This window comes from Echiichthys vipera, assembly GCF_963691815.1.
Source record: "Echiichthys vipera genome assembly, chromosome: 11".
NCBI classification, from domain to species: Eukaryota; Metazoa; Chordata; class Actinopteri; order Perciformes; family Trachinidae; genus Echiichthys; species Echiichthys vipera.
In genome coordinates, this window is record NC_139836.1 from 19,123,104 (window position 1) to 19,149,166 (window position 26,063).

The window sequence follows — 26,063 nt, forward strand, 5'->3', positions numbered from 1 at the left end:
CCTCTTTCAAATAGTGGCTGCATCTTAACAGAGCTAACAGGAATTGCAGCTGTCATAATATCAGTTTTAGGTTTATATTTTAAAACAACAATGCATGGCATAAAAAAGCTTTTTCATGCAGTTGCAATGCAGATTAAAAAGAAAGCTTGCTCATGCAGCAAACCTTGTAAAGGCAAAGCCAGCTAAGCTCACATACAAAAGTAAACATTTGCACTTGTTATTCCTCTGCCTCATCATCCAGTTTACATTGGGTCACGACGATCCGATAAGGCTTGCATGCAGGACAGTACCATCATGTGATTAGCATTTCAGGAAGGGACAGTTGCCGTCTGGGTTGTTCAGGATGCACAGTGGACCTGCCAGGGTGGGTGAGCGCTCTCTAACGCTGCACGTGTTTGACAAGGGCCAGATGAATCCAGGAGCTATCGGTGGCGCCCCGTAAATCAAGGAGGCAGCTGACGGCTGGGATAAACGTCTGTTTATTGCCCGGGGCCATCCAAGCATGCTCTGTCCTCCAAACAACCAACCAACCATTCTTCTACCAAAGAGAGGAACCGGGCTTCTCCTCTCACATTCAACTTTGCAACCACTTTAGTACATGCAAACATAAGGGTTGACTCTGTAGCCTCAGTCACTTTGTGTGTGTGTGTGTGTGTGCGTGTGCGTGTGCGTGTGCGTGTGCGTGTGCGTGTGTGTGTGACGGCTGGGTGAACATCAGGTGTATTTATTTATTATTATTTAGTAAGTTGTCAGTGGACGTACTGTGATTACTGTCAAAGTTACAGCAAAATCAGCATGATTCAAGATAGAATGACTGCATTCTTTTTTGTGGAATTAAACCACATTTCTTTACACAATCCAAAACAAGTCCTTTAAATGTTTAATAGTACAAAGTTTTTGAATTACTAATATTATAAATTATTACTTCCAGTTTTGTACTTGTGCAACACATAATGCTTGAATTGACACAATATCTGATGGGATTTGACTGGCGTTAGCCAAGCTAAGACTTCTTATTAATTCATGTTTGTCACAAATGCAAAGTAAATGTCACTGTTAGCATTTCAGTCAGAGCATGTGCCACGTAGATAAGAGATGTTGGAGTTTCAACACCAGTCTTAGAAAAATTCAATGAAAAATTATTTCTGCTTCCATGGCATGAACTTTCAGAAATTACTTAATCAAAACTGAAATGAGAAAGATTGCAATCTTTTCCAGAGAAACAAGTGTTTGATCCTTTATGCAGGTTTCTTTAATTAATCATCACTCTTATGTCTCATATATTTATTTCAAGTCAAGTATAGTAAAATTATTATTTTCTTTAGGAGATTCCCCTTATATCTCTGATAAGATAATTCTATAATTTAAAACAAATAAAGCAAAAAAAAATAACACTAGTTGATATTTAACACTATAATTTAATTGCTCACTAATTCCTGATCATTAATACAGGCTTTCTCACACTTTTTATTCTCCATTGTTTGACAGTAATGGATGAAGTTAGACCGTCTTTTCAAAACCGATCAGTTAAAACCACCGGCTGCAACTCCACCTCCATCACTTCAAATGCATTCCTTCCCAACAACTTGCACCCCAACCAGGATCCCGTGTTCAGCCCGGGCAAACTCAACATCCCCCTTGTTAATAACCGTAAAGGAAGTCTGCTTCCCATGGGGCGGGGGCCTGGGGCTGGCCCCTCGCAACTCCGCCTCAGTATCTCAGGTCCAGGAGACGTGGTGGCCAGATCCCTGGCTGAGAGTCGGCTGAACCGGGCCCGCAGTCTGCCGGTGAAATACCGCTACCACCCCAGTAATGCCATGCTGCTCAGTCACAGTAGGCACTGTAGGTTGCCCCCTTAGCGGGATGCATCAGTCAGTAACCTGCCTGTCCCGTCCCTTCATTTTGTCTTGTTTGCTGCATGACGGCTCACTCTGCTGGAGCTGCTGCTGTTGTTGCTCCTGCTGCTTTGCACGGATTTGCCTGCTAGTGCAGTGGCTGCAACTGTCTATGTTGGGTGACTTCCAAACTGAGGAGTGCTAAAACAAGGGAATTTGAAACGTGTAAAAAAGAGTTGCTTATTAGTATTTATCTTCAGAAATGTTGCAGGAGTTGTGAGCCCAGAGGATACTGAGCTGAAGTTTTTAATAATTTACTGTAAAAGCTTTTATTACCCAGTGGCAATAAAGCATTTACTTTTATTGTTGAGGGTGTAAATGAAAAGTGTTACACTTGTACTGTCAACAAATTACTTTTAAATCAGGAGGTTTATGTCAGACTATATGGAATGTGTTTTTTCTGATGTGGTATTTTCAAAGTACATTATAGGGAGAGTTATTTGTAAAGTTGAAAGTGCTTGTGATATTAGCTATTCCAAATGCCCAATTACATAAAGGAAATGTCAGAGAATGACATTTTATTAGAAGGCAAAGTCATATTTCTTATCTTTTATTAGCGGAATTAGGTGACAGCCTAGGAAGGGTGAATTTCCATATGCACATGGAATAGTCACAGCTTGCAGCGTGCACATTGATTTGCACTAATATCATGCTGTGTTATTGATTTCTAACCAAAGGACTAATACGAGTTTGAAGTGACGATGCATTTGGCATTTGCGCTGAGAGAGTGCAGAGTGGATAAGAGTATCTGGGTGCCTGTCTGAAAGCTCTTGAAACTCACAGACAGTAGTGAAGATCAGACTACTGTGTGCTTGCCTGAAATCTTCAGACGACTGGGCCTGGCCTCAATCTGGCTGTTCTTTCTCGTCCTCTCTGTTTGACTGGGACTCAAAGCAAAGTTTGAAAAATAGAGTGTTCTTCCCCCCCATTTCTCAACACAGCAAAGCATAGTTGACAGGAAGCTGAACTTGAATCTGATCAAAATAATCTTAAAAAACATTGTGGCTTCTGGCTCAGCGTCCTGCAAACGCTTAACACCAAAGCGTCAAACACAGCAATGGACTATTAAGTCTTACATAAATAATTAATTTTTCATTTAAACTTTTAAGACTAGTCCTGACCTCCTTTTGCTCGAGGATGGTGTGTATTTATTAGTTGCTTTCAGTATTCATAGTCCACTAATTTGTGCCCTGTCCTTAGTGATGTGTGTTGAGTGCTAAGTGTTTTCTTGGCATGGAGGTAGACCTGTAGAGGAGCCATTGTGAGCTTTAGATAGAACTGGAATGATGTTCAAAAAGTTTTGTTTAAAAAAACAACAACAAAAAAACCTACCCACTCAAGATCCATCTTCATAACCTTTATATATGTCATTATCATTGCTTTTGCCCTTGCCCCACAATGACAGTCTGTACCATCACATGGCAATTAATGGTGTAGGTAAGCATGGTCACTCTGATGCAGACTGCTAGAGGTCCAACCATCTGCACAATTTAGCCTGTGTACTGAACAGATGCAGTAGTGTATTACTGAAGGCCTTGTAATAGTCCACCTTGAAGGGCCAAAATAAGGGGGTTTAAGGTTTTAGCCTTCCGTAACATTTTCAGGACGTAAATAGTTTTTTTCACCGTGGTTTTCTCCTGCCTTTCTCAGACTTACCGTTGTCTGTTACTAATGCTTTCTCGATATTTTCATAATTTCACACTGAATAATTAATTTTCCTTTTCTTCTGTTCAGTTTTTTGTTTGCAATGATTGACTTGAGTGTTGGCTATTTCCTTTTTTTTTTTTCATGTCAGGTCCAGCACACTTTCCCATCCATCCTTCTCTATTCTGACATTCTGTGCATGTGTTTGCAGTCGAAGACGAGCATCCGTCAACTCTCTCGCCCAAAAAAAAGCAGCGCAACGGAGGGATGCGAAACTCACCCAACTGCTCACCCAAAATGATGAGGTAAGAGATGCTGATGTTATTCTCCTTCCAGCACTTCAAATGAGGAGTGAGAGGAAGTCAAGATACAGTGAAGACGGGAGAAAGGAAGGAAGGGATGGAGGGCTGCGTGTGAGAGATACTTCAGAGGCGGATGCCGCTGATGGTGAGGTGGTAGGAGTTTGGATGGATGGGAGGGGGCAAATTAGGGGTGGCGAAGAAGGAGGTAAGAAACTCTGTGAGAGAAAGAGAGGGGAGAAGTGTCCTGTTAGGCAGTGGCTGTTTAGGATGGCGTGCTGTCAGCTGTTAATGACAGAGCTGAAATAATATTTCTGTCGTGAAAAGCGGCTGTGAGGAGCCGTTTGAAAACTCCTCTGGCTTTAAAGTCCCAGCTGTCACCTCCTCCGGTCTGGTCCACATGTGCTCCTTAAACAATGCTGGCACTAATGACACCAGCAACCAATCAGAGGGACCTGCATGGTGACTTTGCCCTCAGGCTACTCCTCTATTGTGGGAACCCCTGTGAGTACTGTTTCTGGTACTTAAGGCCATATGTGAGATGTATCATCACAATCAAATATGAATTCAAATATTACCTTCCTTTTATCCTGTCCTGTGGAATTAAATTGCTGTTAATTGATTTTGAAAGATAAAAGGGGTAGGTTTTTGTGCTCCTCTGGCTGCGAAGCGGGGTTAGCAACACGACAGCGTGGAAAATACAGGGAGGCCGAGCTGTGCGCATTGGGACGGCAGGATAAAGGCATGGTGAGGAAGATCTAACAGGACGGGAACACTCATAGATACGTTGCCCTACTCTTAATGAGAGTAAGTGTTATGGTTGTCATCTCTTTGACTTTGCAATAGGAAAATCTGAAGAGAGCGCTGCATGCTTTTTGTCACACAAACTTGTCACTGTTAGTTTAGCTTAGCTACACTGCAGAAGAAACTATATCTGAAATTTATGTTTGCAATTTCTACTTGGAATTTAAATCTGGAAACACTCCCCCAAAAAACAACTTTATATGTAGTTTAATTTCTGCAAAAAGTAATATATGCACAAATAAATTGTTTTAATTTATATTATTTAATGTTTTAATTGTTTTTAAAATCTTGTTTGCACTGTAGTTTATGTTCCTTATATTCAAGTTCTTTGTGTGTTAGTCCTGCTAGCTTCCCTTAGGCAGAGTTCCTCCTTCAGCACTGGCATGCCTATGTGATTTTGTCCAGTATACTTGTCGGCCTCCCCCTCAGTTCTCCACAAAACAAGCACTTAATAAGCCTTCACACTTGCCGAACCATTAGCCCAACATAGAGTCATACCCTTCAGTCTTGGAACAGAGTATCATTTTAGATGCCCTTGCTCAGAGGGAGAAAACTGCTACAAAAACAACTAGACATTGGCACATTTCCAGCTAACTGCTTGTTTAAAAGGCTGTTTAGTTTGCCTAACTTAAAGCACAAAACCTTTTCTTCTCTCCCATTTTTTGCTCAGGAGATGGTCCCTATTTGCCATGTAATATATGCATCTTTGCTTTGATCTCGTAGTGATAATAATTCTTGCGAGTTATTTACTCAGTTTTGAAAACGCTTCAAAGTGGTGTCAAAGTTTTCTCTGCTTTAGGGTTGCTTCTGTATTCTGCTGGCTCTTGGGTGCTGGGATGACAGGTCCTCTGTTATAGGTGTAGATTTTTTTTCCCAGTCTTAGCCCTCAGCAAAACATCAAATTACCCATCACAGTCCACAGCCCCCCTTCACAGCTGCCCCCGTCAACATATAACACCATATATATTAAACAGTTGTGCTTTACAAGGTGGATTTTATGCACAATGAAAAGTGATTGTTTGAGGTAGCCTTAGGGATACTTTATTCTACAAGCAAGGAGGGGGAAAACACAGTCGAGAGCGAGCAAGAGAGAGAGCATACGTATCAAGTATGGTTTTTACAGGACTTGCAGCCTGAAGGCCTTTGTAAATAAATAATGATCAACAGATTGGCTGTGGGCTTTTGAAAAGCATGCCTTTGTCAGTTTGCATGATGGGGAAAATTTTCAAAGCAAGAGGCTGCCTTCGTAGTCTGGCAGAGAGGGATTGGGGGAGCACACCCATCCCCAGCTTGTGACTGCAGAGTGATACACTGGAATAACTCAACTCTGTTTGAAATATATACTGAGGGAGGAAGAAAGAGAGAGGGTGAGACACTGGAGTGAGACATGCTGCAAGGGAAATATTTGTCCTATATAAAAGTGCATCAGATAAAATACTGTATCTTGCGCAGGGAAAATGTTTGCTGTGCAATCCAAACTGAATTTATTCAGTTTTAACATTTAGTGGATGCATTTTTGGTGGGGATATACTTTCTAAATATGAATAAATACAAATGGTAGAATACATATTTTCTGTTTTTTTCTAATTTCTTTAAACACTAAGTATGCCACTGAATCACACTTTGCACCCTTGCTGACCTATCTGACGTGTCACTGTGCTAACGAGCCGCATTGCCACCGTGGCATTAACACCATTTCCACAAACCTTTTTGACGGGTCATGACTGACGCCACACTTCCAGTCGCAGTAGATGTCACATTATCATCCGCAGCTGATATCCCTTGGGCGTGGCACTGTGGCACAGACGTCATGTCTGCTATCCCTGAGTCTCGTGGTAGGTTCAACCCGAGGCAGGGAGAAGGCAGAGGGAGAAGGAGGTGTGTGTGGAGCCTGTGACAGGCTGCCAGTCACACCGCTGACAGCTCTGTGAAAGATAGCTGTCTTGGCAAAGAGAGCTGGAGCGGCAGCCCGCCTGCATGCACCAGTCAGCCCCTGTGTGGAGGCGAGCAGAGCTGAGCAGATTGAAGTGACGGGGGCTCTGTGGAGTTGATTGGCGCAACACGCGGCTCTGGATGAAAGATTCAGGCTGAGTGTAAAAACACTAAATGCTGTCAGTGTTATTATCACCTGCACTTACTGATAGAGGGAAGAGAGGCGGAGAGAGAGGGTGGCTAATTGACAGCTTTTTTTTTTTAACTTTTACTTTTCCTGCATTGGTATGCAACGCAAATGCAGGCTGAAGGAAGAGGAAACATCAAAGCCTTGTCAGTGAATGACAGAGTTGATAGACGATAGAGAAAGTGATACTGAGAGAGATGTATGTCAAATTCTTGAGATGTTTTCTCCCATATTAACTCAAATGTCTTTCTCTCTGCACTTCCCTGTTTTTCCCAGAGTCTGTATAGTACTGTTTTAACCAAGGGTTTCATTATTTGGTTTGAATTGTAAATACGGTAAATTACGTTTGCGTTGCTGTTTAAAAAGCAGTGTTTTTTGAGGAACGGCACTACATTTGTGCAGTCTATCCAACTCAGTGTTTTGGATTACATTTTTGTATTGCCTTTAGAGGAACTGTGAGAACGCGTCTTGTAGGATAAATGCAAGAACAAGAGAAGCCGCATAACAGGACTGACAGAAGCCCTTTCATGGTCAGTGTTACACCGGATAAAACTCAGCAGCCCACTGCTGTGGATTAGCTTGTTTGGTTGTGACATGCTGTTGAAACATTAATGGCCATCAGTTGGGAAAGCAAAATGTGATTGGGCAAATTCCTGAAATATTTAAAGTGTGAGCCTGTTGGAGCTTTTACTTTTTGTGCTGCATGGCGTCAGGAGCTGGAAGAGAGGGTAAAAGCTGGTAATTGGGCTTGTGTTGTCATGCCATTCAGTCAGTAGCACTCAAGTATAGCTGTTCTCTGCTGCACTGCGAGCACCAGGGCCTTTGAGTTTTCTGATGACTTGACATCAAGGACCAGAAGGAACGGAGGAATGATATGGTAGTTATGGGACCTACAATATGCAGTGCAGTAGAAAGTCTAGCACTCTGAGAATGTGAAGGACTTTTGATGAATTGTATGAATAGACAGTGTAGATCTCAAGGAACTCTGGTGCTCTTTCGCCTCTTTCATAGTACCACTTGATCCACAATGCTGCAGTCATTTCACAGAATGGTCCAACATAAATAAATGGTTCTGTTTTCCCAGTCGCCACGACCCTCTTCTAATCCCTGGAAATGAACAAATCGAGAGCATGGACATGAACGTGAAGAGGTATGACTCGACAGGGATGTTTCACTGGTGCCCATCAAAGGAGATCGAGAAAGTTATCCTGGTGAGTGGGACAACAATAGTGTGACTACAAAACCTCTAAATTATAATAGAATATGTCAAAAAAAAAAAAAAGGTTAAAGTAAGTATTCCAAAGTTTCCCCTCAATATTGTAGTTACACAATCACATTCTAATATGCATTGACATTTCTCTTACTGCCTCTCTGTTGTTTCAAGGTGAGTTTATTGTTTTATCATATGTCCACTAGGGATTGTTGTGTCTAAATGATAACTCAAGATTTGCGAATGTCTCGCAAGATGGTCAGGCACTGATCTCGAATGGTCATGGCTGGTTGGTAAAAGAAGCTGTACTCAACATTAAGAGCATTAATAAAGCAGCAAATAAATATTTCCTATGTAATGATATAGCGAAGTGATGCCGGCCTGAATGAAGTCACTCTCCCTCTGTGTGTGTTGTAACCCGAGCTTCTCCGTCTCCGCATGTTAGTGCATGTGGCTGCGATAAAACTCCTTTCACGTATTAGAGAATGGTCTGTGAGAGCCATGTGGGGGAAATCCCAGTCCACCTTTTTTTCTCCAGTATTCCAAGTACAGCCTCTTTAATGTTGTTTTTATGTAAATAGGTCTTATGGGAATGAATCTCGCGAGAGTTTGTGCGAGTTTTTGCAAATCTAGGGTTACCATCTAGACACAACCACTAAGGATCTGTGAACAGCGTTTCAACACTCCACGCATGGTGTGCAAGGCAGTTTGTAAGCAAGGCAGTTTGTAAGCATTTATGTTTGTGCACAAAATGTTTGGGGAAGATTAACCCTATCCATATTAAATGTAACGTAGAAGGCACAGTTTAGAAATCTAGATTAATGGGGTCTTAAGAATGTTCCTGCAGTAATAAGGCCGTCAAAAACTACTGTTGCAACATGCAGATAATAAAAAGCATTTAATTCAGATCAAGATCAAGCAAGTTACTGGGAGTATGCATACATTTACAGCAGTGGTCCCTTGATGCTCTAAGTTGTAGCTTGTGTCTCCAATAAACAATGATACCGTTTAAGTTTCAAGCCTTCGGGATCATAGTAGCGTTTAGTTTACTTAATGTACACTCAAACTTGGAATCGTATGCACATCAAGCTGCTGCGACAGGCGACAGAACTTGAAAGCAGGGCATTGCATTGTTCTTTTTCAACACTAACTTAACGCAATAGAGGAGCTTTGTTTATTTATAACTCTGATTTATGACAGGGTCCTAGTCATACATACTGTATGTGCCTGAAATCTTACAAACTGCATTATTCAGCCTGATTGAATCAGCTGCCCTTTGAAAAAAAAAAAACCCCACATATTTTGTTTTTGTTCTGTAAGCTTCATACTTCTGATTATCCAATAAACTGTTTATAAACAGAATAGTGGTTAACCAAACCTTAGTTTATGTTTATATAGTAAAGTCTGATGGTAGAATGTTTCTATTATATATAATATTATTATTACATAGACATACATATATATTTCAGCTAAATACTTGGTTAACAAACTATTTTTAATATGGATTTATAACAGTTTATGATAGACTTTGAAACACAAATGTGTTACACGCACATTAACCAGTTTTCTGTTAGCAGCACTAATTTCTTTCTCTAACTCTGTGTCTCTGTGTGTCTCTACCTCTCTTCTCTTTCTGCACTCCTCCTCATCCCTCTCTCTCTGCTCTTCTCCCCCTGCCCTGTGTCTCCCTGTTTCCATCAGACCCGGAGTGAAGCCTCCATGACAGTGCTGAGCGGCCATGTGGTGGTCTGTATATTTGGGGATGTCACGTCCGCTTTAGTAGGGCTGCGAAACTTGGTGATGCCTTTAAGAGCCAGCAACTTCCATTACCACGAGCTAAAGCCTATTGTTTTTGTGGGCTCGCTGGAATACTTGCGGAGGGAGTGGGAGACTTTACACAACTTCCCCAAGGTCTCCATCTTACCTGTGAGTGTACCAGTCCACGGCCACGGGAGATACATTCCTCTGTTCAACTAACAAGGCATTGGCATTTTGAGTTACATGCACATTGAAGGGATTGTCAGTTTGATTCGATCACAAATTACTCAATTGAATGATCACTCCATGAGAGCATAGTCATCCCTGCCCCATCCTGAGCAGTGACACATCCTGCACATCCAAAATGGAGTTTATGTATGTTGCAGCTGCAGTGCCCATCACAGATGACGTGGCTTGCTGCCTTAGAGCTTGTTAGGCCTGGCTTGACTGATGATCAGAGGAGAATCCCAAACACAGCCCTCAGCGTAGGCTAGCCTTTAGATTAGTCCATGTCTCTGATTTGCCAATGCCCAGTCAGATCAGTGGAATGCCATCGCCTCAAAACAAGAATACTTGTTAACTAATTTCCCAAAGCTCCACTCTGCTCACTTCTTAAATTTGTTTTTCCCTCCCATATGTCTGTCTATTCTCTGCATCTGCATCTCTCTCTGTCTCTCTGTCACTGTCTCTCTCTCTGTCTCTCTGTCACTGTCTCTCTCTCTCTCTCTCTCTCTCTCTCTCTCTCTCTCTCTCTCTCTCTCTCTCTCTCTCTCTCTCTCTCTCTCTGTTCTTCTCACCCTGAAGGGTACGCCATTAAGTCGAGCAGATTTAAGGGCTGTCAACATCAACCTCTGCGACATGTGCGTAATACTGTCAGCCAATCAGAACAATATCGAAGATGCCTCACTGCAGGATAAGGAATGCATCTTGGCATCACTCAACATCAAATCTATGCAGTTTGATGACAGCATTGGGGTCTTACAGGCTAATTCCCAAGGTAAGGAGCGTCCTATTACACTCCATGTGCACGGCTGCCCAGAGGGGACAGGTTGTGGCAGGGAGGAAAGGCAGTAGTCAAAGATGGAAAAAGAAAAGAGTGTTGGGGGGGATGAGAAGGCCACACAGGAGGGATGGATGTACACTAGTTTGGATGTAGCTTGTACAGTATAAACAGACTTCACTGTACTCCTGAAAAAGTGCACACACACAAAACATTGTGTTGATTGCTTCATCAAACCTTTGAAGAGCATTTACCACACATCATTTTCTGATGATTTCAGTCTTGTCCTTGGTAATTACATGCTGCTAAACCTCCTTGATAATTCTTTTTAATGATGTAATCAACATGACTGTGTCATTTTATGTTGTTCCCCCTGATCTGGTGTCTGGCAGATTGTCTGGAACAGATTGTTGATGTTTGCAGACAAACACACGAACCTGGCATCCCATCAGGCCTCATCATCATTAAGCAGCTAGTACATATCACCAGGCAGGCCAATTCAGCTGCTCCTCATTAGTCACAACAAAACAGCGACACATGCATACACACACTGGCGTGTTTGAATGCATGTGCACGTGTGTTCACGCACGTAGAGAGGCATCCATGGGAACGCAATATACCCATGCACATCCCCAAACAGGTAATCCTCAGTTTATTATTAGCCCAAAAGGCCTGACATGCCTTGAGCTCAGTACTATTTAGTGCCACCACAGTGACTGTTGTAAATACAAATCAAAGTTGAAGGTCCAAGAGGCCATTATTTTTTAGTGCAGAGCACTTCCACATGTTTTAGGAGAATGCCAATGCTGTTATTTCTCCAGCCTTGAGTGAGTGATGAGCTGTCGATAGCAGTGCCACCAAGGAACAATAAGCAGGGGTAAATCTTAGAGCACGCCGCTCTGGGGAGCAGTATTCACAGAAAGCTACCACAATATGGAAGCCCACCAGCCTATATCCTCTCCCAGGGTCGATGGATAGAGCCTATTGTCATCAATAATTGGGTCTTACATCAACCACCCATTTCAGTGATAAATACTTCACTTTAGAAAACACACACACACAAGCACACAGTGACATGCAATCATGCATACACAAAGAAACACACGCACATCTACCCAGACACTGCTGTTGTATCATAGGTATTGCTTTGGGGATTCCTTCCTCCTAACGCTGCTCCCATTCAAACACTGTCTGTGGAATTTAAAACAAGAAGGTGCAAATGAATAAGTAAACATGCGCTTTCCTGGGGGAGAGCTTCTCACGGCTGCTGTAGCATGTAGTCAACCACAGAGCAGAGCTGTGCCCGGGGGGCTACAGGGATAAGGGGGCATGTAACCCAGATCTCACTTGTCTGTTGTACATTGCAGCTGAACAGATGAGTTTACAGCCTCACAGTAGCAACAACCAGCTGGAAGAGGGGGCATATTGTTTGCGATCAGGCTGTTGGTTAGACTAAGGAAATGCTGTGTTAAATGGCTGAATCAAAGGTTCTTAAGGTTTTTTTTTTTTTTTTTACAGCCATATACCAGTCCCCACTATTTTTTACATTTCTATAGTCTTAGTTATGTGAAAGAACAACAAAAGGAACATTTATTAGAAATACATCAGACATGTACAGTATATAACATATTTGCAGATTCTGATTTTAGTTGTATTGTTGTAATTTTGATAGATTAGAATGTCATTCATACACTATTATACATTTAAAAAATGTAATATTTGTTGAACTATGAAGCCTTTTACAAAATAAGTAATAAAAAAAGATGTCATAATAATTTAAATAAATGAATCTAAAAGCTTTTCATGGCAGAGTGCCGCAGACTCCACTTTGAAAGTCAACATATGTATGTATGTACCGATTATGATAGTCAATTCAATAAAATAAAAATAAATATATCCTGAATTGAGAAGATTCAAGCAGCATAATTGTTAAGTTTTTTTTTGTTTTGTTTTTTACCCAAGGTGGTCTTGAGGTTGAATTAAATAAAGAGACATAGAAAAATAAGAGACAACACTCTCAGCTCACTATTAGACCTTGAAGACTGGGTGCTGGATCCTTTATGTAGATAATAAAAAAAAGGGAAGGACTAGGACAGCACTCCAATTTGACTTTTTAATATGGCAAGACACTTATTCAGCATTTGTTTAAGAAGGGCGTGTAGAATGAAGAAGGGCGTTTTGCCCGATACGTTCATGCGACAAGATTAAAAAGTCAAATTGGAATGTGTCATAGACATACATTCTTGCATGGATTCACTTTTAGGGCATTGCTATGATCAGGGAGATAAGCAAATTGTAGCTTCACTGGTTTTGCTGTTCTCTGGCTCCATCTTGAAAAGACATAGATCTCTCTGTTTAGAGCTGTTTGTAACCTAACAGGTGTTGAAAGCAGCTCAGCAGCAGGCCTCATGTATCGCTGTTCTCACCAACAGTTACTGTACAAACTGTGCAAAATGGAAGCTTTTCTTCCACAGCTCCGTACCATCTTCATGTTCACTATGATACAACAAGAGCAGTTTTTTAGAGGCCATATCCACAAACTTGCTGTCACTCTCCAGTGGAGTAAACATCATCCTTTATGGACATCGACAAAATGATGTTTGCACTGTCTGAGCTTGTGCTCTCTGGTTGACTCCAAGTGTCAAACCTCTGCTGTTTCCAAGTTCAATAATTGGTATAACAAGAGTTATGATTATCCATGCTTCAGTTCAGTGTGTGCTTCCTGCTGTGTACTAAACTATTTGGTGTCGTTTCTGTTGCAAAGGGATGGAAGATTTCTTTTGTAATGTAAGCAGCTCATTGAGTTTCTTGACAGGAAAGGCACACACTCTCAAATATGTAGAGAATTTGCAATCCTTTTAAAACTTTGTGACCTGAATATATTCCCCTGCATTATGTTTCCTTGGTGGTGGCACTATAAGCTGGCATTGTGCTGTAGTCAGCACTAAATGATGGATGTCAAAACACAGTTGATGCATTATGCATATAGCATTACAGATTTAAGGTGTTTACTTGTCACTTTGAGGAAATGCAAAAATGTGAAGTCATGTGAATTCATACTCTTGTCACTTGCACTTGTATTTCATGGTCCCCAGCCATGCCATTTCCCATAAAAGGTTCCAGGATCCACTTCACCAATTTTATTGTAACAAAATGAACAACATATAAAATTTATGTCTGCCCATTGATGGAGGGATGTGAATGCTAAATATGTTTTAGCTGACCCCTAAAAGCAGAGTATATGTATTGCAGTTTTTAGACAGGTGCCTTGTTCACTTAGCCTTCTTCTCCTCCTTCCTTTTTTCTGTCAATCCTCACATTTGAATGTCACAGAAAGCGCACATCAACAGTTTTTTGCTGAGTGAGCTGACATGCACTATGTATAATGGTATTGATACAGAGTTCCAGGTCTCTTCCTCATGCTTACAGTATGATACATCTGCGGTAGAAGCACTTGTGAGACATGCAGGTTTCTGCTTGTACTGTTTTTTTCTTTACCTTGAAACATGCAGCATTGCCCATGAAGCCAAAACAAAGAAATACATAAAAAGAATAAAACTTTTTGTTATCTGTTTTTTTACCCCAAATGGGTGCAGGTCTCCTTTAAAGCTAGCTCATGAGAAAGCCATATCTAATATTACCTTAAGCTAAAACTAAAACTGCTACTATTTTTTCTCCAGCTGTTATTTTGAAAAATATACATTTTAATGAACCGACATTTTTCAGTCAGTCATCAATTCAGGAAGTAAATCCACATATCTAAATGAGGCAGTAGCTAAATTCAGTATTTATGGGGAAAACAACCCTCATCTTTCATTGTTATGTTTGCTGATTTCTATAAATTGGTTTGTGGTTTCAGGTTTCACCCCTCCTGGAATGGACAGGTCATCTCCAGACAGCAGTCCAGTACATGGCTTTGTGCGTCAGGCTTCCGTCACCACCGGATCCAACATCCCCATCATCACAGAACTAGGTAAAGCTGTTTGCACCCACCTCAAATGGAAATGTTGCATGGCATACCTAATAACCTCAGGTCAACTCATTACTCACTAGCAGATGTAGACACATATAGTGCTGATAATCAAAGATTTAAACGTCATGCTGCTACCAAAAGTTCCAACTCATTCAAGGTCAAATGGACTTTGGGAATGTGTGGTGTGGAATTTTTGGTCACTTTCATGCTGCCAATAGCTTTTCCCAACTCAAGTTCATATTCATATGTGAAAAGTATTGGATCTAGCTACCTTATGTCAAGTGGTGATAATGTTAGCTGCAAGGACTGGGAAATATCTTTGATCTGAGGACAATGTGGACAACTGTAACTTGAGGATGTCAGACAGGCATTTTGAGGACTAAAGCTACATCTGCTGCAATTTGTCCACTAATGCACAAGAGAAACCCAGCCTGATGGTGAGGGTGAGAGAGGGAGAGAAGGGAAGAGAGAGGGAAAAAAATCTGCCTTGGTTGCAAAATGGGTCCATTTATTAATAACAATGGCAGTGGCTGTATTCCCACTGGTGGTGGGGACTCATGAAACTTTCAGATCTCTGAGGGGCCTTCTAAAGCACCAGAGACTGGCTACTCTGTCTCTCCTGACCCAATTAGAGAGCAATGGAGCATGAGCCAGCTAAGAAAAGGCCAGAAAGAGAAAAGAGCTACCTAATGTTACTTGTAACGGGGCAAGCCATTACCTGCTGAGAGGCTCTCAGATTGCTGACCACATACGTAATCATCAAAACGAGATGCTATCCACGTTGGACTTATTGGTTGCCATCCTGGACTCAAACTCTAGAAGCTCCAGTGTTATATGTAAAGGAAAGAGTGGCTGCATGTCTCACTGGAACCACATAATGTAATTACGTTGTCATTTGTTCAGTTTACAGAGCCAGCAGCAGATTAAAGTCTAGTTGGAACATAAAAACATGGCTCATCTGAGTTGCATAATCAATTTTCTTTGCGTTTGAAGGTGTGTTTATGGATAAGACCGAGTTTATCCCTTTTAGTGTTTTACTGTGAAATAATTTATTGTTGTTGTAGTGGTGTAGCGGTGTGACAGCTCTGGCTTTGTATCTACTGTGCGCTCTAATCCAGGGTGCTTAACTTTTAGATACCGGACAACCATGAATGTCAAAGAGTAAATCCCAGGGTTGACACGAGTAGTTTGAGCCAGCGAAATGCCTTTATTGCAGTCTTTGAAACTGTTTCAATAATGACACCATTTCTCCCCTTCCCTGCACTGTATCATCACCATTAGCTAAACCTGGCAAACTACTGCCATTGGTTTCACTCAGTCAGGAAAAAAAAAGTGGAACCAACATACAAATGATAACAGAGCTGGGTAAGCCGAGCCTTTGTCCTCTGCTGCCGTTCGTTCCCTCGCTCCGCCGCTCTGCTCATCATCAGCTTGTCTTGATTTATCTGGCTGCAGTCAAGGCCCTCACTGCTCCCATGGCTTCACTTTGAACACATTTTTATTCTTCGTTCTGGTTGCAATTGGCTGTCTTGTTTTGGCCCCGTTTTAATGATTTTTTTTTTCGGTCTGGTTTTGGGGGTGTTTTTTTTCCTCCAGTTGCATTTGCAGAGCATCGCCAGGCTTTTGATCATGCTCAGTCTGTCCTTGTGGCTGCTTTCATAGCAACAACCCCCTGCTTCTCACCCCCCTTCCCCCTGCAACACACACAGACAATTCACTCCTTTGACCCAGGCCTGTTTGCATCAGCCCCTTGTCTCTTTGACTGACATTTCTGTTCCGCAGCACACAGGAAGCCTGGGAAGAAATACGATTTTAAAAACAAAAAAACTCAAGATCAGACCATTTTTTAAGCCGTTTACTCATTTTTAAAATTTATTTTCCAGTTTCTTTTTTCCTCCTCAAGACCATATCTCTGAAGCTCAGATGTCAGAGGAGTCAAACAAAAACTAGTGTGTTATGCTTGTTTTTCAAGTAACACTGGTTCATAGACCCTTCACTGCCCACTGCTGCCAGAAACATAAACTAAGAAAAGAGACAAGCACTATAGGGAGCGCTTTGTGTTTTTTACTTTACCAATTATGCAATACATGAGAGACAAAAATATCTTTATTATTTCAACTTTGGATTATTTTAATTCACACTGTGTCATTTCGTCACTTTAGCAGTCCTGATTGATCATTAATCATGAGATAAAGTGTGTTGTTACCTGGCTTTAATTTGACTTTCAGGGCAAAGGTAAATATTTGAGATGCAGTGATGATGTGGTAAACATATTCATCAAGAAAAACTCTAGCATGGTTTTACAAGTGCATGATTTTCTTATGTGACATATTAGCCATTGTTGAAGTCTCACTTTTTACCATATTTACTGAATACAAGAAATACCTATATGCCATATGTTGAAGATGATGAAAAAAACCCAACAATTGTATTTTCTTCTGTAGGCTTGACAGTTCACAGACTGGTCACTGTCTCTTGACTCAGAATGCGTCTGTTTTGTGTGTCTCACAATATAATAACATACAGTGGCTACTGAGGTATTAATGCAGTAAAGATGTATGATTTATTCAGAATTGGGGACTTCTACAATGGTTATCATTGTGTACGCTTAATATTTTCTCCTTAAATCATGGTTTGTATTAAATGCCCTCTGCATGTGATATACAGTAAATTTAATATTCAAAAGTTTTACCTTCCAAACAATTATACAGTGCATGGACAAAATCAATAACAAAAAATGTTTTTGTTTTTCAAACTGACTGAAAGTGATTGAGTCCACAGTAATCAAGAGTCAATCAAAACATGTCGATTGTTTGGAGAATAAATCAATTTTTAATCTTGTAGTTAAAAAATATATGCAGAAGTGTAGAAGCAAAATATAATGTGCATCTAATGTTGCATTATATTGCAAGCCTGGATCAATACCCATGTACCTGAGACAATTCTGATACATTACCATGATGTATCCAAATCTTTTTAAATGAAAGCTAAGATAAACAAAGAACTCTCAGGTGTGTGAGTGTGTTTGACTCATGCCTCTTCACAGTGCCCGTCTCTAACTCCCTCTCTCCCCTCTCTCAGTAAACGACTCAAACGTTCAATTCCTGGACCAAGATGATGACGACGACCCAGACACAGAGCTGTACCTCACTCAGCCCTTCGCCTGCGGCACCGCCTTCGCTGTCAGTGTACTCGACTCCCTGATGAGCGCCGTGAGTCCTTAAGCACACTTAACACTCACCGTGTTGGGAGTGTCTTTCGAAATCCCTTTTTCAAAATGAAACATTTTGCAACACATTTTTTGTCATTTTGATTTTCTGTGTTTGGATTACATCGTAATCAGAATTTCAAAGGGAGAAAGTAAAGAGAAGTTTTACACAAGTATATGTGGATGCTGTGCCCAGTGGGTAACAATTGCATGTTGTTGCAATGGTAGAACCTTCAGAATGAGGGTGTGCAACATCGAAGTTAAAGTTAAACTTGAAAGATGGACCTGAGACGACCTTAGGAGGTAGAGTATGCTAACCTGATGCATCAGATTGTTTGTTACACATAACAATCTGAAACCTGTCACTGGAAACTGTTTGGAAAAGGGCAGACACTTTCATAAAGATACCTGGCAGGTGGTTGAATGACCCATTCGTCTATCAAACTCTTGCCGAAGCCAGTCGGGAGAAGAGCGAAACATCTTTGCCATTGTGAAAAGACTTCAGTGCCATTCTTTGCTCTTCTTTCATTAAAGAAATATATTTGTGATATAACTGATGCTATGGCAGTATCTACACTAACTTGCTGACGCCCGCTTGCTTTGAGGACAAGGTATAAGATTCGCTCATCTCAGACTATGAGATCATCCACTGATTACAAATGCTCCCCCAGTATAGAAAGTCTTGCAGTGATTTTCAGGAGCTGCACAATTTTGGCTTTTCAGGACATTCATTACATGCCTCCTAGCTCCACTGACATACAAATGTAAATTGTTGGCATCACTCCTCATTTTAAGTGTGATGAATTCAGCTTTCAAGAGCCTTATTTGATCTTTTTACGAAGTAAGTGTTGAAGGTTAGCGTAATAGTGATGACACAAGCTTGGCTGTAACAGGCCAAAGAAACACTCATTTTTTGACAATGTCACTGCTGCAACGGAGATAAGATAAAGGAGGAGGTTGGAAAACATCCTCCTCTACAGCTCATTTTTCCACTCCCCCCTCTCATGACCAACTGTGGTTTTCCCTTTGGTGCTGTGATGGCTTAATTCCAGCAGCCCTCTCGGTGAGCAAGGGGTTAGAAGAGTGTGCAGAGCTGAGCTGAGTGGGGAGTAGAGCAGGCGTCAGCTGTAGTCTGGCACTGGTCAGAGGTGAAGCCAGCTAATGGACAGTGCTCATCCATCATGAGGCTCTGCAGGCCTGTCAGGGGCCCGGGGAGAGGAGCTGCCACTCTGGTCCGGTTGCCGAGTGACATCGGCTGTCTTCACACGCTGCAAAAACAGGTCCTGATCGGCTTGAAGGACAAGAGAACCTGACACCCGCAGAGCGCAGTCAAATCATTGTTTCAGAAGTGGACATCATACAGTGTGTAGATCCTAAAGGAAAGAATAGTGCCGTGTTAAGGTACTTCAAAATGTCAATATTTGACCATGTCTCTCACATATTTAATACATTCACATTTACATAAACACAGTGAATAACCAAGGGGTCGTTCATCGATTTTATTAACAATATATCACTTATCTCAAGTAATACTGTCTTGAAGTTGATGCCTACAGTATGAATCAGGGTAGGGGAATGAAAATTCAACAGCAACGTTTCTTTATTTTATTTTGTTTCTCTTGAATGTAAGTTGTTACCAAGCGAGGTCTTTGGATTATCCAAGGTAACAGAAATGCTGATCCTGCAAAGACATTTTTTACCCAAACATGAATAATCAATGTTAAAAACAGGAACAAACAAACAGAATTCCATTCCCATCTGGGGGCAGAAGTCTCAAAGACATATAGAAACCTGAACAAATAAAAACAAACTATCTGCATGGCTACATACCACTTACTTTGCACTGCAGCAGAATTGTTGCGATAACATGAGATCGCGCGAGAGTCACAGGTTCACACAGAAATTCAACTTGTCAGGCTCCAAGTAATGCATTCTGTTTAGGGCAAAGGTGAGCCGACCAATCATTGTCCTGTGAGAAACTACTAGCAGTTAAGGGACGTGACAATGACACAAGTTGGCCGCTCGTGCGAATCAACAATGGCAGCTCCTAAAGAGGTTAGCTTAGATGCTGCGATAGCTTCAGTTATATCAGAACTGGAAAGTTTTTCTCCATTTAAGAAAGAGAATGGCACCGAAGCCTTTTTTCGATGGAATCTCCTGATTGAATTTTATAAACACATAGTTCATTCAATCACATGCCAGGTATGTTTTGGAAGTGCCTGCCATCTTTCCAATCAGTTTCCAATGACGGCCTCTCGGATGTTTTCTTTGTAATTTTGGTGAACCAAGCCTTTAAAAGTAACTAAATAAAATATGGTATCATAGGCATGGTGCACAAGACAGAGAGTCCTCTGTAGTTCCACGGTCTTTCTCCTCACCACCTAGTCAGCTCTATATAAAGAGACAAGCTGAGGGTCGACATAATAGGGGCTGTATTTCTTTCCACATCTGCCACCTCCCTACTTGGGACTCTAATGGCATCTGCTTACAGATGTGCCCTCTCTCTTCTCCCCAGACATACTTCAATGATAATATCCTCACGCTAATTCGGACGCTGGTCACAGGGGGAGCCACACCAGAGCTGGAGGGCCTGCTGGCTGAGGAGAACGCCCTCAGAGGAGGCTACAGCACACCACAGACACTGGCCAACAGAGACAGGTGTCGCGTCGCCCAGCTAGCCCTCTACGACGGGCCATTTGCCGACTTGGGGGTAAGTGGATGTTTAAGCGAAGATGACACGTTTTGGCACTACCCAGCAGCACACATCTGGCCGCCTCCGCTCCTCGCGGCCCTTAATCCGATGTGAAGAACAGTGATCACGCAAAGCAGGCCTTAGTGGGTGGAGAGGGAACAGGGCTTTAAAGAGAACAATGAACACTACCGAGAAAATTCCAAGTTAAATTGGTTCCAACCTTGTTTCTTCAGGTTTTTGTTATTGTTATTCAGAACTTTCAATACAAAAGCAATTTTGTTTTTTTTTCTTGGATGCATTATGGCATAACTTTTAAAACATTACTGATTATTACAGTCTGCCATGCCAACAGTTGGTATTTTCTCACAAGTAAAATACCCACTGCAATGCAGAACAATGTATTTTCACTACAACTTTACAGAGAATGGCATTAAGTGCCACATATCTGGATCAACAGGCGGACCTACTCACTCACTGATGGTGCCTTTTTCTGTTGTTCAACAGGATGGTGGCTGCTATGGAGATTTATTCTGTAAAGCTCTGAAGACGTACAACATGCTGTGTTTTGGAATCTACAGATTAAGAGACGCTCACCTCAATGCACCGAGCCCGTGTACAAAACGGTACAGTTTTTGCCTATAAATATATATAATATAATTTGATGTGATAAATTGAGCAAATAGGGTTAAATATAGAGTACTTTATGAATCCCAAAGGGTAAATTACAGTGCAGCTACTTCACATAAATCACAAAAACAATGACAGTACAATTAAAAGGCTTAATTATATACAATAACTGAAATAGAATAAACTAAATATAAAAAATTTAAATAGACACTAAAGGTAGGACTTTAAAATGAACTATAACTATAACTCTTACTAATATATACTGTATAATGATAGTCATATACTGTATTATACTGTAATATAAAATGTACATTAGTGCAAGTCAAGTAGCTTAAATATTGATCCAAGCTGAAACGTAGGGGTCTTGAATATTAAATCGAATTAAGTATGTACAATGTAATATACATATATGTCTCTATCTACTATGTGCATCCACATACTTGTTCATGTATATTGTTCACCACATGCACATGTCGGAGTATATTTCCTATATTATTTTTTTGCCTCATTATTCACACATGTTTATATTAACATACCAAATTCCAAAGAGTGTCTGTACATTCAGTCCTTAACCTCTTCAATTTTACTCATCTTCTTAAAGCTTTGGTCCTTTTTTATTATACATTCATCCGTATAGCTCTTTTATTCTAGTGATGAAGGAAACTCAGTATATCCCATCTTTCTTTCCCTTACTTTTATTTGCTGCTTCCCCACAATGATCATAAAACGTTAATCATATCTAACTTTTATTTTCTGGGCAGGTATGTGATCACGAACCCACCGTATGAGTTTGAGCTCGTGCCCACAGACCTGATCTTCTGCCTCATGCAGTTTGACCACAACGCAGGCCAGTCTCGGACAAGCTTGTCCCACTCTTCCCACTCCTCCCATTCCTCCAGCAAAAAGAGCTCCTCTGTCCACTCCATCCCGCCCTCCAACCGGCAGAACCGCAGCAGTAAGACCCGGGAGTCCCGCGACAAACAGAAGTACGTGCACTTGCGTGTCCCGTAGAGTTATAGCCTGCATGCTAAGTGTTTTATTCCTGACCTGTATTCTTTAGGTGTGTGTGTGTGTTTGTGTGCAGACTGTGGTGACACATACACTGTGTATTGTGTGTTTGTGGTTTGTTTGTGTGATTTGTGCTCTGCTTCCATGCTCAGTGTTTGTGCGTTTCCTTCATAATCATCAGCATGTGGTATTCACTCTCACATCACAGCAATCATAACATCACATATACAAAATGGTAAACTCGCTCATTTGTTGTAGTCAAAGAATGTTGAGAGTCTTTTCTTACTAATTAAGTCTGTGGCATTGTAAACAGTAAAACCACTTGTTTTGATGGCACAGCCATTGTGGTTGGAAACAGGCTTACAGTGAAAGGCCTTAACCACAGACAAATAAATTGACATAATACAACACAACACACATTCAGTATGTTGTCTGGTCTACCTGTTGTATCTGTTTTTTTCAATTGTTTTGCGTCTTACTCTTAATATGTGTGTAGTAGTTAGTTGTTGTTTGTTGGATATTTGTGCACATTTAACACACATGATCAGTAAGACTCGATCATGGATATAATGTTTTGTGACTTACCTACTGTAGCTGATATTGATTACAGAGCACTTTTGGCTAAATTACGATATGCTGTTACTCATGAGATCATTCCTCATTACCAGTGTTGATATTTTGTTGGTGCATATGTACTGCTTTAATGCATGTCCATGTTGGTAGCCCTCTTTACTGTTCTGTTTATTATACAATTATAAGATTATTTCAAATTTGGTGAAATATTTTGACCTACATGTTAAACTCCTTATCCCCCCTCCCCCCAAAACAATGTAGAATTTGAATTAAATTTTCGTCTGGGAGAATAAAGTAACGGAATTTTGAAAAAGCATGCAGATTTGTTATGATCGTATTCAATATTTTTTTAAATGGTAGAAGATAAGCCCTTAATACATCTTAAAATTAAGATGTATGATATGGCCTAACTACTGTAGTAATAACACTATGTAAGCTTTAGTTAGACTGGATTTGTCAAGTTGTGTATTGACTGTAAATACTACTCACTTTAGATTACTTACCTCTTTTTCTGAAGTGCAACAAGGATGAATAGAATGGGCCAAGGTATGCAAGTTAACGATTCTGCATGACTTAGCAACCTTTACCTGGGGTTCTGATCATAACTATGTCCTCTGTTGATATTGTTATGACGAGGGGAGTTTGTTTTATTTATTATGTTCTTCTGATCTTAAGTTAACCATGCCTCAGTTTAAGTTTTGCTTTCATCTGGAAAGCAAAATGTCTGCTGCTGCTCCTGCCCCATCTCTGCCATGATCAGGACCATCTCCATATTGCATGATGTTGAGACGAAACCCCCCTTTCTTTGTGCCTTTGCCTCAATTATTCACTTGATGATATGGGTTTTCTTTTCCTCTGGAAAAATCTTTTTTTTCACATCCTTCTTTCCATCATTTATCATTCCTTTTTATGATTCATTTCAACTTGAGATGATTTGCATTGTGTGAGAGGTCTGTGTGTTTGCACATCTTCCCTCCTATTGAATGCTAATGATTGTAGGATACTTTTAGATGTCACATTTCTGCTTTCACTGAGTACAGCAGGTTGTTATTATTGTAGCAGCATCAGCATAAATCACAGAGCAACAACATGTTACTTGACTGTACAAACCTTGATCATAGCTCACATGTAGGTCAGACTGATTCAAATCCCCCTGATCCAGCCAATTGCTTACTTCTTCACAGAACTTTAGGAAAGTGTGTCCAGCCCTGTGCCATTGGTCACACCAAGAAAGTGGGAGGTGTGACCAATTTAAAGTCTAAATTGAAGGGGGATATGAGTCTGTAAGTTACCTTCTTGTAACCCTGTGCACCTGATATGGTGGTTTGAGGCGACATCACTGAGTTCACCGTATCAACAGCACACTCTAGAGAGAGATGGCAGACATCTTGCTTCACCTCGGGCACAATTCTACACATCAAATGTCTGTGCTGTAACACACAACCCTGCAGCCTTAAGCTTGCTGACACACACACACAAGCCCACACAGATAAATCTCCACACATGCAAGCCTACATGTACATGAACACACATTGACACATGGGTGCGCGCGCACACACACACACACACACACACACACACACACACACACACACACACACACACACACACACACACACACACACACACACACACACACACACACACACACACACACACACACACACACACACACACACACACACACACACACACAGCAAAGTTAAAATTTGATATTACAACTTCACCAAAAAGGAAGTGACATCTTGAATGGCATTGCAGATGCCTGTGAAGTGCTAGCAGAGAGTTTACAAACTTCTGACAGCTGGCATACACCTTTTACTTTCCTCAGAAACAGTGCTCTCATAGCCTACTTAAACATGAAGCGATTCTCTCCAAAATGACATATCCAAATGTTCGAGATCTCTTCTGTCAGATAATGACTGTCAGCATGAGAGTAAAGCTTACTTTGAAAAAATAAAATGTGACTCTTTAGGACAGGCGTGCCCAATTCTGGTCCTGGAGGGGCCACTGCATGTTTTAGGTTTCTCCCTGCATTCAAGCCGCTCTGCCGAGCCACAGCCAGCTACAGTTTTGGTGAGCTAACATTAGTCAGCAAGCTAATGTTAGCTAGCTAGCTGTAACTAAGCTATGCTGTATGGATCTGTCATTGCTAAAAAATGAAAATGAATGTAAAATATTACACACAGTACCTTTTAAAGGGTTGGCCCAATCAAATTACAAAAAATATATTTTCTACTTTTAACGATAGGCTACTTAACAATCCAAATATTTAAATGTATTTTTCTGCCTCCATCCCCAGCATAATGGAATTTTTAAAAAAGAAATACAGCTACTTAGCTTTACAGAAACAGAGTTTCTGTTAAAGTATAGTCAGACAGAATGCGAAGAATGCCACCATGTCAACACCATGGGATTCAACCTAGCTCAGTGCAACAGAACACAGACTTATACTGAACCTCACGGTTTGATGCTTATCACAAAGAATGCCATGCAAATCTACCACTTAAACTGAGGCAGTATGGTAATCCAGTGTTGCATACTGTTTTAAACTAACTCCGTCTTCTCTTCTCCTCTCTCACCTTCAGAAAAGAAATGGTTTACAGATGAACCAGAAAATGCCTACCCACGGAACATTCAGATCAAGCCCATGAGCACTCACATGGCCAACCAAGTCAACCAATACAAATCCACTAGTAGTCTGATTCCACCAATCAGAGAAGTTGAAGATGAATGCTGAACACAGGGTTTTCTTGCTGACCCACCAGACATCTGTACGCTCTTTCAAAAGAGATGGGAGATCACTCATGGAGGATTGATGATGAGGATGGGGATGAGGATGATGACACACTTCTCTTCACTCATTCTCTTAATCAAGGGTTGGACAGAAACCCAAACTGGAAGGGACCTCCTATGTGTATACCTTTAATGTTACTTCCATGCTCTTGGACATTGTTTTTATTTATTAATGTATCCATAGTGATGTACATAATGACAATCAAATAAGGATTGTACAGCCCCTTCCCCCTAGCACTTTTTGGAATTATTTTAAGAGTTGACAAAAAAGGAGTACTTCCTGTAATTCTTTGCAATATTTCACCTCTTCGTGTGACCAGACTCCATTGCTAAGGTGACTGGTTATTGGAGGATGAGAGTTGCGGCGATAAACTGATCATATCATCTCCCAAAGATCCACCCAGATGCATCACGTCAAACCAGCTGGGTTCATCAACTTCATATCTCCTGTCTGCTT

General features: G+C 41.0%; 1 protein-coding gene across 1 annotated transcript in view; it reads left to right on the forward strand.

Annotated features, from left to right (window-relative positions):
• The window catches only part of LOC310953813 (calcium-activated potassium channel subunit alpha-1a), a gene marked incomplete at its 5' end in the record, with an annotated part of 133,188 nt that extends 107,481 nt beyond the window's left edge, over nt 1–25,707 (forward strand). The window contains 12 exons of the mRNA XM_083923023.1: nt 1,489–1,833; nt 3,751–3,844; nt 7,846–7,972; nt 9,673–9,897; nt 10,534–10,726; nt 14,589–14,702; nt 17,784–17,914; nt 20,426–20,620; nt 21,107–21,225; nt 21,991–22,215; nt 23,328–23,356; nt 25,399–25,707. Of these exons, the coding sequence (XP_083779149.1) occupies nt 1,489–1,833; nt 3,751–3,844; nt 7,846–7,972; nt 9,673–9,897; nt 10,534–10,726; nt 14,589–14,702; nt 17,784–17,914; nt 20,426–20,620; nt 21,107–21,225; nt 21,991–22,215; nt 23,328–23,356; nt 25,399–25,550 (1,949 nt within the window). The 3' untranslated portion in view covers nt 25,551–25,707. The remainder of the gene's footprint in view (nt 1–1,488; nt 1,834–3,750; nt 3,845–7,845; nt 7,973–9,672; nt 9,898–10,533; nt 10,727–14,588; nt 14,703–17,783; nt 17,915–20,425; nt 20,621–21,106; nt 21,226–21,990; nt 22,216–23,327; nt 23,357–25,398) is intronic.
• Nucleotides 25,708–26,063: the final 356 nt, after the last annotated feature.